The 18,691-nt window shown below is 37.9% G+C and overlaps 1 protein-coding gene across 2 annotated transcripts in view; it reads left to right on the forward strand.

Moving 5' to 3' along the window:
- Positions 1 to 54: 54 nt before the first annotated feature.
- The window catches only part of LOC146489939 (myb-binding protein 1A-like protein), a 33,775-nt gene continuing 15,138 nt past the window's right edge, over positions 55 to 18,691 (forward strand). Inside the window, exons 1-21 of one of the 2 annotated variants that reach the window (XM_085113018.1) lie at positions 55 to 264; positions 2,488 to 2,724; positions 4,204 to 4,284; positions 4,623 to 4,736; positions 5,168 to 5,290; positions 5,499 to 5,591; positions 8,833 to 8,944; positions 9,564 to 9,649; positions 10,190 to 10,282; positions 11,123 to 11,202; positions 11,745 to 11,808; positions 11,933 to 12,024; positions 12,671 to 12,719; positions 13,009 to 13,122; positions 13,696 to 13,818; positions 13,959 to 14,012; positions 15,009 to 15,062; positions 15,429 to 15,539; positions 17,109 to 17,172; positions 17,770 to 17,915; positions 18,656 to 18,691. The exon at positions 18,656 to 18,691 is cut by the window's right edge and continues 22 nt beyond it. In XM_085113018.1, the coding sequence (XP_084969144.1) occupies positions 55 to 264; positions 2,488 to 2,724; positions 4,204 to 4,284; positions 4,623 to 4,736; positions 5,168 to 5,290; positions 5,499 to 5,591; positions 8,833 to 8,944; positions 9,564 to 9,649; positions 10,190 to 10,282; positions 11,123 to 11,202; positions 11,745 to 11,808; positions 11,933 to 12,024; positions 12,671 to 12,719; positions 13,009 to 13,122; positions 13,696 to 13,818; positions 13,959 to 14,012; positions 15,009 to 15,062; positions 15,429 to 15,539; positions 17,109 to 17,172; positions 17,770 to 17,915; positions 18,656 to 18,691 (2,136 nt within the window). The remainder of the gene's footprint in view (positions 265 to 2,487; positions 2,725 to 4,203; positions 4,285 to 4,622; positions 4,737 to 5,167; positions 5,291 to 5,498; positions 5,592 to 8,832; positions 8,945 to 9,563; positions 9,650 to 10,189; positions 10,283 to 11,122; positions 11,203 to 11,744; positions 11,809 to 11,932; positions 12,025 to 12,670; positions 12,720 to 13,008; positions 13,123 to 13,695; positions 13,819 to 13,958; positions 14,013 to 15,008; positions 15,063 to 15,428; positions 15,540 to 17,108; positions 17,173 to 17,769; positions 17,916 to 18,655) is intronic. The other variant, XM_085113069.1, reaches the window with a different exon arrangement.

Below are 18,691 nucleotides of genomic sequence, written 5' to 3' on the forward strand. Positions count from 1 at the left end.
CCAGTTTCCATTGAAGATTCTCACACTTTTCTCGCACCAGAGTCCCTCGGACGAATGCAACATGGCAGTCGATGCACGTGGGTAAGGAAGAGTAAATGTTGTTTTGTTGACATTTTTTCTGGAAATGAGAAGATGCCCTCAGAAAACATCCTTTCGCATTTTTGGGACCTTGCATCGACTGATGAAGCGAAGCGTTTAAAAGCAGCCTCGCAGCTATTGTGTGCTTTAGATGAAGCTCAAAAACAATACGACGGAAGAGAAAAGGTAGCTTTTGGCTTATAAACCTTAATTTTATAGAGCGAACTCGTGTAAGCCTTTAGCAAATGTTAGCCGTTCAAAAGTTCACGTTATAGGGCCGATTGCTTGCAAGCTACCTAATGCTAAACTGCGACGAGAAATTAACTGAGGCCTTTGTTTCACTTGTTGAAAAGGGACTCCACTGGTAATATTTTAAGTTCATATTTTAAAATGTGGGACATTAAGTTAAAGAACTAGCTCAGGGGAACCCACGTAAGCTGTAAACGAACATTCGAAGCTGGTGGCTTAACCCTGCTTTGAAGGCCTCAAACCAAGTATGCTAGGTCCTGTTTACATGAAGAAAAGTTACCCTTGTAGAAGGGTCATTAGATAGCAGGGCTCCTTTACGTGTGTAGGGTTATCCCCAGGGCTATGTCTGCCAACAAAGCCGCAGAAATCTGAAGCCATTACTTCGAAATCGACGCCACTGAATTCACACTTTATCTTGTACTCTTTGATATATTTTTTATTTAAGAAGCAGTTCAACGGTTTTAGGTGTCCATGGCAATTTCGTTGCCTTTTTCGACCAAGAAGTTGGTTGATTGGCTGCTTTTCTTTTACCATTCAAATTACTGCGTGGCTGATAAAGTACGGCTCCATCTCTTAAGCCTTTGTTTTGGTCAAAAGTTTTTTTTGCCTATCAGTTGGACAATCACATCATCCATCAGGAGAATGTTTTATTCCAGCTGCCAATATGTTGCCCTCGTTCCAGCTTGGATTTGCCGCTTTGTCAGCATAGTTCTCCAAAATAATTACCCAGGTTTGTAACCGTACGAAGCCATGTTTATAGTTGATGGGGATGTAACAGTAATCTGATCGCCCTAAATTTGACCCTTCAAGGAGGGTAACCCTACCTTGAGCATTTACATGGCTTAAACAAACAAAAAGTTGACCCTCCTAGAAGGATAACCCTAGCAAGCAGGTGGGGTTACCCTCCTCCTAGGGTAACCCTACCTCTCATCTAAACGAAACCGGGAAAAACATAGAGGATCCTAGAAGGGTAACCTTTCAAGGAGGGTTACCCTCCCTCCATGTAAACAGGCCCTAAGTTGGCAAATATCTTATAGTTTGTTTGTACTGACCTGCAGCAGATGGTTGACATCAATACTCATCAGTATTAAAATCTGCTGAACTGCTCTTAACGTAATTGAATACATGACTTGCTGATGTTCAATTGAACATGTACATGTACATCATCATCATCATCATCATCATCATCATCATTATCATCATCATTATATCTTTATTTACCCTCTGATTTTTAAGAGTAGCTTTAATGCAGCTATATAAATCTCTCGGAGCGTTTACCCACCCAACCATGAGAGTATACACACAAAGACCAGACCACAACACGTTTTTTTTTCTTCTTGAAAGATTTGTTTTAATAAATCCGTTATTAATTATTATTATTATTATTATTATTATTATTATTATTACTATTATTATTATTATTATTATAAACTACTGTACAAAAATGTTACACTACTGCTTCTATTGCAATTACTAGGTTAACGAATGATTATTTACTAACACTACACATAATTACTTACACTACTATTTTACATTGCAATGACAATCAGTAATATATGGAGAAAGGCAATGGTTACCATGATATTAGGAAGGGCAATGTCTAACTACGATTAAGCAAAAAGAGGAAGACAATTTTGCAATACACTACTTTTTTATATAAAAAAAAGGCAAGAATTATAATAACAATTATTATTATAATTTTTTCTTCTTGAAAGATACATGAATTATTTTAATTAACAATTTCCAGGTTCGAGTAAATTATTTGTATTTTGCACAAAGTGACAGTAACAACTCTTAGATACATATGAGCAGCTTTATAATTATATCTATATTATTATAGGTTATGCTGCCGGTATGTTGTTTATTACATGAAAATGTTATTAATATTGCTTGTTCATGTAATAAATACTTGAATAGAAAAATAAACACAAGTCTGTACATGTAACACCAGTATTTATTACTTGCATTTCTCAAACTCCAGTCTTCTTTAACAAATTAATTTTTATTGCCCATAGATGTCAACATACCATGTACCATGTACCAGTGTAAGAATTTTCTTTCTGTTCACTGGCAGCTCTTGTTGGTTGACTGGCAGCTGTGGAAGTCTCCTAAATTATTGTCCAGTATAGCTAATAAGAATCTTAATGCTTCAAATTAAAGGGGAATGATGATGAAGAGGATGAAGAAGAGGATGACGACAAGATTGCTTGCTGTGATGAGTTAAAATACAGTGTGACAAGACTTGTAAAAGGTTTAGCATCTTCGCGGAAAGGAGCAAGACAAGGATTTGCAACAGTGTTAACAGAAGTTCTCTCAGAGTTTGACTGCCTGTTCCCTGAAAAGGTTCTCAGATTAATTGCAAAAAATCTGGAGGTTACTGGCAGTGCAAAAGCTTGGGTAAGACACTGCTCCTACATGTACAAGTACATGAAGGCTTGCTTGAATTATACAGCACTTCATATACAATGTATTCAATGCATGTATGGACTGAAGACTTTTAAAAGACATTAATTAAGAATTAGGCCCAGTTTCATAAAGCCCCTTACATGTAGATACTTTAAGTGCATTTTCACACTGTTTGTGTCCCCCATACTCAGTAAACTGCCTTCAGCAGAGTGATTCAATATACATGTAGCACTTCAGGAAATCCTTTGAAAAGCAGGAAACGGTTGTAGACAACTCCCACTTACAGTGTCTTAATGCTTTATGCAACCGAGCCTAGGCCCTAGAAATTATACGTCACATTACATAATTATACGTTTTTATCATTATTTTTATGATTCTGTACTTTCTGTTCATAATTATTTCTTTCTAGCGAGGGAAGGGTATGATTATACAGTACCGCTCAAAAGTAAGTTACCAGTCTCGTCTCGTTTCTCGCGAGACGAGAGTCGCGTCTCTCGAGACGAGATTCTCGTCTCGAGAGACGCGACTCTCGTCTCTCGATACGAGAATCTCGTCTCGCGAGAATCACTGAAGCAGAAATTTTGGAATATTACCGAGTTTCTCGTGAGAAGGAAACCACCGAGTTTCTCGCGCACTTGTCTTGTGATGCGTTTGTCCGTGCCTTTTTTAAAACGCGTGCCAATGTGTTCGCATTGTAAGAGTTATGTGATTCGAAACAATTTTGTCTTTATTCAGTTCAAAGGTTTTGATTCGTGCACAATGTAAGAGATGATTTATTTTACAAAAACCGTGTCTTCAGTCACTTCAAAGGTTTCGTTTAGTAACAAGTTTGCAAAGCGATGCGCGAAGCAACCTCATGTCTGCAGTCACTTCAAAGGTTTCGTTTTACATGTAATAGCGACGAGCGAGAGGGTGGTAACTTACTTTTGAGCGGTACTGTATGTACAGCTGTACACTGTAAGTTCTGTAGTTTTGAGGGTTTAAATTATTACATATAATTGGTTCTTTCGGACATAAAACAACCTGCCAGTTGACCTATAGTGTACATGGAACTGTTGGTTAAGTGACAACTGACAAACTGTTAACTGACTCTGTAAACTGTCAGGCAATAATCTGCAATATGTACATGTAGAGTCTGACAATAGACATTATTCGTATCCTCAGCATTGAACTGGAACTAGTTTGTACATGAGGCCTAAGTGGGGAAATCTTTTCACATGCAAATATATTTTTAATATAATATTTAATCCCCCCACAAGAGCCTTCATCGCAAGCTAGATCCAGTTCAATACCCAGAAGATAAATATGGTTTATTGGTGAGCATTCTGGCAACAAACAGCAAACTATCATTTTCTATTTGAAAATTTATATTGTCTGCTGTACATTTAGCTATAATTTTCATTTAAACACCCCACTTAAAGGAGGATTTAGCAATGACTAACGTCATTCAAATTGTTCAATTTTTTGCAGGAAGAAAGGGATAGCTACATTGGACAAGTGTTTGGGTTGACATCCATTTTGAGATCACAATTTAAACACAACAAAATATCTGTAAGTTTGTTTTCTAATTTAAACTACACCTCCAAGAAGTTTTGGGTTAATTTATACTGAGGGTATTAAGCAGCTGTAAAATAGACACTGTATTAAGTACATAATAATGTGTTAGCACGCAACATTCTGAGGCTTCTCTGATACCTGACTTGAGTGTAAACCTTACCAAATTCAGCATGATCTAAGCAGAGGTCAGAAATAATATTGCTTTATCCACTGGAAATAATTTTAAACAGATGTTGACAAAAAGTTAAACAATTTTCTGTATCTTCTGAATAACTGTTAAGTTACAAATACTATTATTATTAACAACCTTGAAATAACATTCCCTTTAACAGTCACCCGATTCAGAATGGCTTGGTGTGTTGGTAGCAAGAGTCATAGAGTTAAGCAAGAAAAAGAGTTACTTGCAAGAACTGTGTGCGAAGGTCATTGTGGACATCTTTGCAGTGGTAAGCTTGACATGTGAATGTTCCTGTGTATGCATGTACCTAGTACTGTAATGATGCTTTTGGAAATTATACTTGTGCTTAAACTTAATTTTACTAGGAACAGCACCTCTTGACTTCTGATGTCTTAACCCAATTTGTATTATTTGTAATTCATGATAAGGCCATAACATGTAAGACACAAATGTGTGGTAAAGAAACTTTAAGTGGTTAATTGTACATGCTCTGGTTTTATTGCTTAGTAGATTTTTTTTATCCATACTTTTGCCGCATAAACTTTTTCATATCCTCATTGTTTAGCCACTGCTAATAAAAGTAACAGTTTATGCAATTGAATGTGATGCAAAATCAAATTTCCTATAAATCATTAATTATAGGCAATCATATTTCTAGGATATTGATATTCTGACCAAAATCTCTTGATTGTATTTCAGGTGTCCACTGATGTTTTTACAAACTGTGTGTACCCATCTGTCAAGGAGATCATAGAGGGAGGATGGGCACAAGCCACGCCTGAGACACTTCTCATTTCTCTTGCTCTTCAGAGATGTTGGGGGGTCTGTATTACAGCACAATTACATGTATGTTGTTATTATTTTTGCCCTGGTGGTTTGAGTATTAGCCAATTTTTATCTTAGTCCTCTTTCAGAGCTGTTGCTTTGGGATACACTGTAGCACCTGGCCAACTCGGAGAGCTCTTTACTTTGAGTCATTCATAATTGAATTATGTGCAGTAACACAAAACTGTTCTCTGACTAATTATAGGGTCATGTTGATAAGAAGCTTATAAAGGGAGCGTGGAAATGTTCTTTCATTGCTGACAAACAGAATTACAAACAAATTGGTGCTGTTTTGCAGGTACAAACACGTCTTATCTGAAGTAAGCTCACATTAATAGATCTTAAAACATTTTTCTAATTACATTCTGCTGTACTGCAATTTCTTTGAAGTGTAGCATTATTTGGTGAACGTTTTGTCATTACACATTGACATACAGGGTGAATTACATGTATGTTACACTGTACAAGCAGGATTTATGTATGACCATGACCATGACAACAAGAGTTAGTATGGGCATGAGTACAAGGAAGTGTGAGCGTCATGATGAGAATGAGAAATAAGGATGAGCACAAGCAGGAGCAGAGTAATGGCGTATGAGCATGAGTATGAACGTGACCGTGAATGAGAATGAGTGCAGCATATGAATAACCATAAGCATGCATAATAATGACTATGACAATCACAGTGAACACAATAATGGGCGTGACAACTGAGATGAAGATGACTATGAGGATGACAATGAGCTGGAGGCTAAGCATGAACACTTGGATGAGCCTTGGGATGACCACAAGGATAAGCATTAATGTGAGGACGAGGATAAGCCTGTGGATATGCACTGGCATGAATCCAAAGATGACTATGATTATGAGGGTGAGGATAAGCAGGAGGATGGTTAGAAGCACATGTACATGTAGAAGTTGGGGAACAAGACTAGGGACAAGTATGTGTGTGATGATAAGGGTGGGGAAAAGAATGAGTTTGTGGATTAATGTAAGCATGAGGAAGAACATAAGCACTTCCACAGAAATGAGCATTGGAAGAAGAAAAGGATGGGCAAGAGAATGAGCATGATCATGAGGATGGTCATAAGCATGAGTATAGCTATGACAGGGAGAATGAGCATGAAGATGTGCAAGAGGATGATGGTGAGAATGAGGATCATTATCAGGATCAGTGCCGGGAGAGGATGAGGATGACCATGGAGATGACCATTAGGATAAAAACGAGCGTGAGGATGGCCATAAGTATGTGAGGATGAAAATGAGGTGGAACATGAGTAAAAGCATGAGGATAGAATGGACACAAGTATAAGCAAGAGGATGAGCATACACATTACCACAGAGATGAACATTGGCAAGAAGGTGAGGTGGCATGGTCGAGACAATGAGCATGGGCATGACGATGGTCTTAAACATAAGTATGGCTTTGACAGTCGGGATGAGCATGAAGATGTGCAAGAGGATGATGACGAGAATGCGGATGACCATCAGGATGGATCAGTGTTGGCAGAGGATGGAGATGACCATTAAGATGATAACGCACGTGAGGATGATCGTAATTAGGAACAAGAGGATAAGTAAGAATCAGGATAGGGGTGGTCATGAGCATAAACATGAGATGAACATGCCATGGCAACGAACATAAAGAAGAGGATAAGAGCATGGCCACAATCATGAACCAGACGATAACAATGAGGATCAGGGTGGACATGACCATAAACATGAAGAGGAATAAAACCATTATGATGGACATAAACAGATATGAATGAGGATGAGGATGGACATGAGCATAAGCATGACCATGAGCATCAACAAAAGGATGAGCACAAGTTGGAGGAAAAACAATCGCATTAGCAAGGCCACAGGTATGAACAATATATCATAAAACAAGAGGATGATCATGAGTATGAGGTTGAACATGGTGATAAGGAGGGAGGTGAGCACAAGCATGAGGATGAGCATAAAAAAGGAGGAGGAACATGAGTATAAGCATGAGGAGGAGGGTAAAGACGACCATGAACAGAAGACGAGAATAAGCCTGACCACAAGCATGAACATGAGGATGAGGAGGAGCATAAGAATAAGCACGAGGATGACGATAATCACGAGCATAAACATGAGGACTAACATGCGTATAATCGTGACGATGAGGATAAAGACAAGCATAAACAAAAGGATGAGCATGGGGAAGAGCATGAGTAGGAGGATGAGCATAAGTATGGCCACAAGCATGAGCAGGAGGATGAGGATGAGGACAAACATGAATATAAACAAGAGGATGAGCATAAGCATGATCACAAGCATGAGCAAGAAGGTGAGTGTGGGGATGAGTATGTGGGTGAGCATAAGTATGGCCACAAGCATGAGCAGGAGGATGAGGATGGACATCAGTATAAGGATGAGGATGAGGACAAACATGAACATGAACAAGAGGATGGGCATAGGCAGACCACAAGCATGCAAATGAGGAGGAACTTGAGTGCAATCATGAGGATGAGGGTAAAGACGAGAATAATATGAGGATGAGCATAAACAGAGGTGGAGGACAAGCATACACAATGTAAGTGTGGTATAAAATATGGGTACAATAACAGCAATGGGGAGAGGGTTATTGTGATGATGGCGTGAGGATGAGTTTGAGGATTAGCACAAGGAGGAGCATGAGGATGACTGGAGGCATGACTGCAGAGGTGAGCATTGGCAAGAAGTTGAGCATGAGCACAAGATCAGGATGGGCAAGAATCTGGCGTGAGGGGTGAGTATGGGTTTGAGCATCAGGATTAGCATAAACATAACCATACGCATGAGAATAAGCATGATGAAAATGAGGATGTGCATAAAAGCGATGGGTACAGAAGGAGATGGGCACTATCATGGTGATGCGAGTGAGCTTAAAGCTAAGCATGAGGATGAGTAGAAGGATGTGTACGAGGATGAATATGAGAACAAGGTTGCCATAAGGATGAGTGTCGGCAGGACAATAAGCTTGAGCATGAAGATGACCACGGAAATGAGCATAAGGATGCAAACGAGCATGAGGATGAGCATAAGCATAGTCTGGAACGTAAAACAGGACAATGACCAAGACGATGAGCATAAGCATGGTGTGGAGGAGAATGAGGATGGGCATCACAATGATGATGAACAGGAGGATGACCATGAGCATGAACATTGCCAAGAAGATTAACATGATGTTGATAAGCATGAGCATGATGTGGATGAAGCAAGGGTGAACGAAGGCCAGGCTAAGGATGAGTATAAGCATGAGCATAAATAAGGAGGATAGGAATGAGGATAGTGATGAAGATGAAGATGAAGTAATGCTTTCTGAGGGCCCTTTGTGTGTGACATGTGATGTTTAGTATCACTGTTCTCTAATACTCAGGTCACAAGAGTCATTATTCTACTTTGGCCACTTACGTGATGACGTTCTGTTATACAATACTCATTTTTCGTTGTGAAGTAAATAATAAATTTTTTGGAAATCTTTTGTTTACGTTTTATGAATTTAATAACTCTAAATGTATGGTTAATTTCAGGATTCCATCTCTTCACATCCCAGAGTACATTGTGTTTGGGATGAAATTTTCTTCTCATTGTTGGACAACCCTGCAAGTGATCTTCATCAGTTCTGGAGCATTGTTGTAGACGGTATTCCCAGCTACAAATCAATTTTTCTAGAGAGGCTCATACTTATGTCGTTCAGTGTGTCATTTGTATGTTTCCAGTGCTGTTGCATATTATAATCGTAATAAAGTGCAAATTTAACCAATATTTAACCAAGATTGTATCTAAATCTATCAAAGAATCTGAATACATGTACGCAATTTTATACATGTACATCTCTGAAGTTGCTAATGAAAAATTATATTCAAGGTCTCTAAATAATGTGTGCTCTAAAGTACAGACTCAACACAGTTTTAAAAATAAAATTATATCTGGTTGGCAAATTTTGCAAGGTTGAGGACAACTTTAGAGTGATACATAAAGATTTACTGTCAATAAATGGTGTGTACTCTTAAATTTTAATTTCAACTATAAAGTAGACGTTAAAAGCCACAACCATAATTATCATGTGTGCCGGAAGGGGTGTCAATTTTTTACTACAACTGCCATAAAATAAATAAATAATAAACAATAATAAATATACACATATATGTCAATGTCACTCTGGAAGTTATAATAAGTTAATTGCATAATTAATTTATTTTATGTTTTATTTATTTATTGATGTAGTTTTAACAATGTCTGTCATATTAATTCATTTCAGAGTGCCTGTTTCAGTCAACACATGACAGGAAGTTTCTTGGTTTCCAACTAGTGAAGAAAATTCTCCCTCAAATCAGTGCAAATCAGGCGAGTTTGTATTAAACATGATTCATCTCAACTTCCACATTTAGCACAGGAATAGTTTAGTTAATGATGACTGCTTTTGTAGCTCCTGCCTGTTAAAGCCTCCCATTTCAGACACTGACTTTGCTCTTTTGGAATGATAGAATATTCTCTAATCGTTCAACCTTTGGTGCTCAACAAATGACAACAACAACAACTTGACTCAGAAAGTGATAGAATCACTTGACTTTACTCCATTCCGCATCACTCAGCATGTTGAATGGGTCACAACAGTTAGTGGTCAATCTCATCACACTTACAGTGATGCCGATGATGAAGCTTAGGGAACAGTTGCACCTATTACTAACCACATCTAAAATTTCCTTCATTGTTTGCATTTTGTATGTTACTCTCATAGCATGGATGCTGTTTGTATCTATGCAACATTGGACTTACATGAATTGTATTCTTTGAAGCTATTACTTTGCACACTCTCATAATTATTTCTGTCCAAACACGAAAGATATTATTTTTGCTATAAATTTCTTAACTTATAACCTTCAGGTCCCAGTTGTGTTTAGTGGCCACATGATAAGAACCTTTATAAACAGCCTGTCATCCTCACAGAGTTACCTTCATGAGGCTGCAAAACAGTTGGTAAGAAGTTGTTGTTGTTGTTGTTGTTGTTGTTGTTTACTTGCATGAAAATAAGTAGATCCTCAATCTACCTGCTCATAACCAATTTGCGAATAATGTTTCCTAACTAAGCAGCAGTGCGATGAAGATGTATCAAGAACAGAGTAATTGGGTGTGAATTAAAATGTTTTAAACGTGCAGAACGATGTTGGCGAGGAATCGTTGTCTACATCTATGTTAGTATTAGCTTAATTTTCAAGGTCCTATTTTAGTAAAGCGACCTGGCTCTTAAAGAGTAATTTACAGGAAGGAAAGGGAATGTGCTGCATAAACGATGAAAGAACGACAGAAAAGAGTCAGAGAAGGATGCTCAAGCCGTCTTGTGTTTCTCGAATTCAACATCAACTTAGTGTTGCTCAGAAAGTTGAAAATGTGTTTACGTTAGTCATCAAAACGTGTTATGTTGAGAAGGTCACTAGGCCGATGCTAAACTGGTCCTACCATTAATTTTATGATATATGTCACTGGTTTAAACAAACGTGAGACAGGCCTGTACATTGCATTTATAACTGTCCAAAACTGCAAGATGACAAGTTTTGAAATTTAAACAGCATACTTACACAGATCCCTCAGAAGAAGGGTCTCAGTGTTTTTCAGTCGATATTTGGTATATTTTATTAGTTGCTGCCAGGATTGTGAGCTGTGCTTAGGCATTGCTTCTAACTTCTTGCAAAACTAAAGCCATTCCTAGTTAATAGTACAATCATGTAGTAAGTAAATTCGTGTGTAATATACTCAGGAAATCTCCCTCACCCAAACTACAGTTGTAACTGTAATTTGTTTTATTTCACATTTGTTAAGGCATCAAGTCTTCCTGCAGTAGCCAATCAAAACAAAGACCCAGAAGTGCCTGTTTTGGTGTTGAAGCAGCTTTTGGGAAAGTAAGTGACTAAAAAAAGAATGCTAGCGTGACGTTTGTGGTCTTACTACACCTGCTTTCACCTGGTCAATCTCGTAGGCAATAGGCATTTGTAGGAATCTGTGTTGGGCCGATAAAGAGATTAAGGTATTATTGCTGAACATTGGTTTCTGGAGTTATATGGTCCCTACAGGTCATCGGCATGTGCATCAGATTTTCCCCTAAGTCAGGCTGTTCAGGTTGGTTTTATATAGCCGTCTTGGAGTGTCCTGAAACAAGATATGTGTGCTAAAATAAATGCGTATTGTTGAACTGTTGGATAACCAAAGTGTTGAGGTAACGCAGTGGCACGTAGGCTTTCCTTGTAAGTGAATGTTGTTCAACAAATGTCATCACTTCTTGAAGCTGTTTCTTTCCATTCTCGTACACTGCAAAATTAATACAGTTTTCTTGCGCTTAGCATTAACCAATTATTATCGACAATAAGATGTTGTATTTGCTTCTATTTCGCTGCAGAATCATGTAGCTAGCATTATGAGAGTAAATTTGTTTCTTAAATTGTAGGTATGGAAATATGCAATTTGACAAGCTCACCAAGACAAAAACCGTGGAAAATCTACTTGGAACTGTGAGTACTAATGCATCAATAATTGTAACACTCGTCCAGTGAAAGTATTAACTCCTGCCTGCTGTTATTCAAGCAGATGACATCAATGTTTTAAATGCATGATTACTCCCATCTCTTTTCTCAGCTTAAAGGATCTGGACCACAGGAGTTTGTAGCTTGGCTGCTGGATATTTTTGAGCAGGGTCTTGTTGACGGTTCTACAGAATCAGAATCAGAGTAAGAAAGTAAATGTATTGAAAACACGTGGTAAAATCCATACAGAAACAAAATTTCTTAGTTGCAAGACGTTTCCTTTTCTTACCGTGTTTTGCGTTGTTATCCACTTCATTCTACTCCACCTTGGCACTTCATGTTAGCATTGCACGAATAAGGAGAAGCAGGAGATTAATAATTGCTAAAAAATCTTATTTCAGTAAGTTATCTGTAATAAGTTTGAAAGGAACATGAGACTTCGCTCTGAGAAACTGATACAAGTCAAAGCCATGCCCTTCTGCGCACTTGTATGAAACACAGTCGCAAAAAGTAATGAAAAATGAACGGGGCTTCGAGTCTCATTTGAGAACGGCATCTGTTTAGCCACTGAGTGAAAATTGTCTACACTAATTTACATCAAGCTTGCAAAGTGCTACTAAGTATATAAGACCGTTAAACACCAAGATTACATTTTAAGGATAATCTCATTAACCTTGAACTAAGATTTGGAATTCCACGTTTCAAGATAGCAATATGTGTTACTGTTTTTATTAAACTGAAAAAAAAGTACGCAGTCATGCAGAACAGCTTCAAGCTGCGCTTTTTTCCAACATGGAGACACTACAAAGTGTATTTCGAGGTCTAAAATAATAATAATAATTCTTTTTAGGTCCTCCCAAAAGAACGCAGAATCGATCAGGATTGCAGTATTAAACCAGGTAGTGTTGAGTTCTTGAACTTTTTCTGCATAGATAGTTTGGAAACAGCGCTTGATTACATAAAATATTCATGCCGATGTTTCACCCATTTATTGACAAAGAAGTTAGTACAATTGATTTGCTGTTATTATTGTAATAGTGGAAGTCTCACCTCTTATAGCGTGGCTGTCTTCATTGTAAAATAAATGTGAGGTTTTCTCCGTGCTCCCCAAGTGAATGCTTCAACCATCGAGATAAGATGAGTCCATTATTAAACGATCTTATTCCTGTTGATATGGTTCTGTCACAGTTGTTCCAGTTAGTTAAGAAGAAAACCGTCTCACATGAGGGCGATTGGGTGCACGAAGTGCTGTTTTTCTTTCTTGAACATGCTTACCTCCAGCCAATAAAAGCAGGCGCTAAGGTAAGTACGAATGTTTCGTTTTATCAACACAGTTGACAAGGTAATTTGGCCACCATAAAGCGATTCGAGTGCTGAAGTTTCGAGCGTTAACCCTTCGTCAGAGCGAATTCAAAGGTCTAACGCTCGAAATGTCAGCTAAGCGGTTAGTAATTTATCATCTTGGAGGCTGGATTTCTAGAACGGAAAATTGTACCCAAACGACTATGTGTTCCCATTATAATGGACTAAACAACTGTGGTTTCTGTATCAGTCGAGGTTAATACCAATGTTGTAAGGCTTAAAGTCGTTCATTTAGAGGCATTTTCCATTCTGGCAAAATGACATACAATTCTGCCAAATTGACTTGTGGTCAAATGGAAAATAGTTGAACAGTACAGAAAAATCCTTTTTAAGTGGGATAACCACTTTTCTATTGTATTCAAAAGATAAAGTTCTTAATAGAGTGGCTGCAATGAATTTGTTTATAGTTAACTTGTAACCTCTTGAAGGTAAAGTCCCTTGACACTTGGTACTATTTTACAAGTCCATCTTATTCCTCATGCCATTCCATATTTTGTCTTTCCATGATTTTAGACGCCCTTGGCCGCGTCAGTGAGACAGACGTCGGAACAGAGATTTGTCAGTGCAATGAAAGAACTTTCATCGAGCAAAGAAATGAAACAGTTTGAGCTCTACAAAGTTGTTCAACATGCGAAGGTACCCTTGGATTTTATGCTATTGACCACATTACACATGTATTTACATTGTATGTATTGGTTTATTTTAGTGAGCTCTTTTTTTGCGATTTTGCAGTGCTTTTGGTTTGTATTATTCTGATTCCCTGGTCTTTTCGACAGAAACTTATGGAGAATGACGAGCATAAAGTTGCCTCAGATCAGTGGACAGAAGAGGTATAAATATGCATAGGCTTAAAAGAAAGTCTCAAAACTGATGGAATCAGCTTTTATTCTTATTATTATATTTTATTCTTCTTTGGTGAAAATATCTTTTATGATCTCGATAAGTCATGTATATTTCTAAAGATAAGCAACGGCAACCTGAAGTCTTGCATACATGTTTCACCAGACGTCAACTGTGTGTTGAACACTTCCATACCAATTTGCCCCCTAATTAAACAATCAAAATGGCGTGAATTTTTACTCTTTTGAAGGTAATCGTTTGTTCTTGTTCTTGTTGTTGTTTTGTTTTGTTTTTGTTATAAATATGACGTGTATCTCTCCTTGGGTTCAAATTCACCCCACAGTAAGCCAATGTGGTTTTAATGCCCTTTTTTTGCTTAAAAGCAAACAACAACAGCAAAACAAAAACGCGTTTTGTACAAATGTTTCCCACAAGAGTTGAGATAGTCTTTATGGGCTTTTTTTCTTTTGGAGACAGAGTGTATCTTGGTTTGCACAAAGATAAGCCAAGATCAGTATACGGCCTACTTGAATGATCATCTTGTGAACAGAATCCATTTTTCTTGTGTGGCACCAATATTCATAATAAGGAGCGTATACAACTTAGGATAGTAAAAGCAACATCAGTCGGTAGGCTACTTAATACGGTTTGATATAATTTGGAAGCACAAAAGTCTCAGTCGTAATGTCAATTGCTGCCCCCTTATCAAAGGCTTTTTAATGATATATTTAGACATTCCCCACCTCCTTCAACTTCCATGATGCCATACAATGTGTCCATTACGCCATACTTTTTCACAAATTGTGGAGAGTCGTCTTGGATATTTCCTCATTCACTTCTTCTTGTTTGTAACGTTATCTACAGTAAGGGCCAGTGGTTATCAACTGGTTGCCTGCCGACTGTATTGAATAAATTGTGGGTCGATTGAATTGTTTGGAAGGGAGTTAATTAAGTGGTTATTTTCATCTTTCTTTATTATATTGCAGGCAGCAAAGGCATTTAAGAAAGCAGTAAAACTTGTTGAGAAAATCCAGAAAAAGGTATTTCTTTGGTGACTTCTCTGCCGAGAAGCACAGCACATTGTTCGATTAGAAGTAAAGCTTTATAGAAAGTAGCCTCGTTCAAGAGACATTTTTGGTGTGTTAGGTGATGTTCAAGTGATAGGCCGGCTGATACATTTGTAGCACATGTATATAACCATGTCAGTTATAACGGTTTAAAGAACTGAAGATGATAGAAATGCCTGTCGAAACAGGTGTACATGCACCTTTATTAGGCCGAACTGTACCTTGTCGTCTGATTTGTGCAAGATTACTTCTTGTAATAGACTGGCCGTTCTTTTGGCTGATGCTGGTACTTGCAATTGGCATTTGATGATGTGAATCCATTTCTGTATTTATTGTCAGAGGAGAAAGAGTGAAGCTAGGCAGCAGGAGGATGAAGTGTTTGAGCTGTTGTTCTCTCACATGGCGCTTTATTTGTTTATTGAACCAGAACAAGCAATTGACATCTTGAAGGTATACCGTACCCAAGTAGAATTCCTAAGATTATGTTCTAAATTCCTACTGTACTTAACATGTGCAATACTTTGGTTAATTGGATATGTAAACAAACGCCCTTGAGGTAGATTGTAGTTATAAACTATAAGTAAAGGAATAATAGAAGGTTAAAGATTCACAAAGCTGTAAGAAAGTATTCCTGTTCGACTCCACTAAATCAGTTGATGTACAGTGCAGCTCAGAAATAAGCGAACATCGCATACGCGTACCATACGCAAGTACTACGCGTATGCGTATCGCGTCATACGCGTATGCGTATAGCTTCATACGCGTATGTCCTGCCTTTGTTATTCATTGCCATACCTTTGCTTTATGTGGCATTGTCTCGCACAACAAAAGGAATGGTAAAGTAAAAGCGACAACCCGCAGCACGAAATTTGAATAATATGAATGACGACAGGACTATAATAGAACTTGTTTAGAACCGCGCTTCGACAAAATCGGCGAATGACATAAACATGACTGAAACAAGGTGTGCGATTTCGAAGCTTGCTCTCTTCGCAAACCCAACGATAAAAAACCTTATTACCGACATGCTCTTTTTTGTCAATCTAATTCTTCGAGAAAAGGAAGATAGTTTATCGAATTAATATTACTTGCTGGAAGAGCGTCAACAACAAACTTCCCGTTCGCTTTGTCGCCACTGAACAAGAACGGTGGTTGTCGATTTCGAAACTTGGCTCGCTTTACAAGCGATGATTCGACAACCAGCCGATTAATTTTTCTTTTACTGAAACGTATTCGGTAGGAAAATAACTTTTAGCTCACTCATTTACACTATTTGTGGAAACAGCGCTAAACAAGCATATCATACGCTTGGGAAGGTATTTACAAGTGCGCATATACCTGTAGCTATGAGTTGACTGTATGGTCTTACGTTATTTTTAAGATATTTCAAAATGTCTTGGATCCAAATGAGTGGAGTGCTGTTGTTGGTCATTACCTTGGATGTAGCATGCGAAGGCAATTCCGTTCCTTGGTGAAATCATGCTTTTATCTGAGTTCGGAAGGCGCAGGAAATATTTCTGAGCGTGGCTCGTCCATTGCTGTGATTAAACAGCATTTTGTAATTGTCTTTTTTCATCAAGGTTTTTGGCTCGGTAGTGATCCAGGTTAAAAAGCAGTGTTTTTTTTTTCATTTCTTGTTTTTTTTTATTTATTTTAGTTTTGGCAATCCAAAGTTTTGCATAACTTAGGTTAATTTTGAAGCCATTAATTTGTATCTTAGCATACCCAGCCAGCATTCTTTTTTAGTTATGCAGCTTCTGCATCAAACTGTGTCCATAGTATACCATGTTTGTGGATTATCAGCTGCAATATGAACGGTGTGCCGCTATCTTGGTGAGTTCTATCATAACACACTAAGACGAAGCACAGCTATATGTTTCTTTGCTCAAAGATGTCTCATTTGTTACTACTGATGAAAAGTACCAACTTTTTTTACAGTTTATAGTAAGACATGGTTGTAAATGGAGGTGCTGTAATAGACAAATGTGATCTATTCTTACTTCTGAAACTTGCTTCCAGGAACTGAAAGCCTGTTATGAAAGACAGAAAAATAAAACTGAAGAGGATAATACTGGTAGGAGAGGTGCATAATTTATAACACAATTGTGAATGTATTAGCAGTTTTTTTTTTCTTCCCTGTACGGAGATGACCAAGATGAGATGCCTTTCACTAGTTTCGTTGAAACTGACCATGTAATGTAGTTGTAACCCTTGAGATAACAACATTAAGTGCGGCGATTCAATTCAAGACTTTGAAATAGCGACCTTACGTGTTTGCTACTTGTTGTGATGTATAAGATGGTTTCATGATAAGATGCTAACCGATAACTAGTGATACGATGTATGTAAGCTTTTGAGCACCGGAGAGATCCTAAAGTGTGATCATTCAAACGAAAGCTTCTTAAAGTAAATTCGTCCTAGTGAGCCGTTTCTGAGGCTGCCTAAGATAGTTCTATTGTAGCTTTTGAGTTTGGCACGTAAAGATCCTTAAGATATGCTGTGACTATTCAAATGAAACGTAAATTGTACTTTGCAAATGATATTTAGCCTTTTCACAAGTTTGTAGAGAGAAGGCAAATGTTGCGTATTCCTCCAATATGTGAATGGCATAATGGATCTACTCCACACCGACGCAGCACCAAAGTTTCTTTGGAAACTAACCACCTTATCCATTTTTCAGATGAGCCCCACTGGGTAGAGGTGCTGACTGAAGTATTGCTGAGTCTGCTGACACGACCCTCCAGTCTGTTCAGACATATTGTTGACCAAGTATTCACTATGCTGGCCCCACATTTGACATTGGGTGCCTTGAATATGATTTTAGAGGTTGGAGCTTCATTTCATTTAAATGAATTCATTTTTTTACATGCAAATGGCTTTGAATACCGTAAAAGAAAAGCGAAGTTTTCACATAAAAGAGAACAGTTTCCCTTGCAAAGAAATTATTGATGTTGGAATTACTTTTGGTACCCCTATTGTCCGATGACTGCCCACTCCCGAACTACTGATTTGATGAATTTCATATTCAAATTTTTATCGTGAAAGAAGATGGAGGTTTACTCAAACAAAGCAAGAGTTGCGACGGCTGAATTACAAGATTTTTCTTCAAAAATATTATTTTACCCAAGGATTATCTCTGTAACAGAAACATATTGGCTTTAGCTATTGAAATACTGATTTCGACACTGTTCGGTTCTTCAATCTCAGCCCCTCCGCCATCACTAAGGTGACATTGAAGTAGTGATTTTGGTGGCAATAGCCGGAGGAGCTATCCCACCAATAGTGCATGTCCTCGTTTAAGAGGAATACACCTGAAGCCTACCTGCAGCCTTGTTTGGGTCTTGCTTGTGTTTTAACTTGTCCAGGTTTCATTTAAAAGCGTTGTAGTGAAATTTCATCAATGTTTTACAATTCTCTGATAAAACGTGGAATAATTAAGGGTTGAGATTTACAGAAGATTTAATATAACATGGTCCCGTATTTAGCGGCTGGTGTTGTGTGAAAATTCACGTTTATTTCCCCTTCTAAAACCCATACGTTTTTTTAACTTTGTGTTGTTCCTTTAGAGTCTGGATCTTAAAAAAGCAGATCAGGGTGAAACA

The sequence above is a fragment of the Pavona decussata genome, unplaced genomic scaffold (assembly GCF_977016875.1).
Source record: "Pavona decussata unplaced genomic scaffold, jaPavDecu1.1 SCAFFOLD_2, whole genome shotgun sequence".
NCBI classification, from domain to species: Eukaryota; Metazoa; Cnidaria; class Anthozoa; order Scleractinia; family Agariciidae; genus Pavona; species Pavona decussata.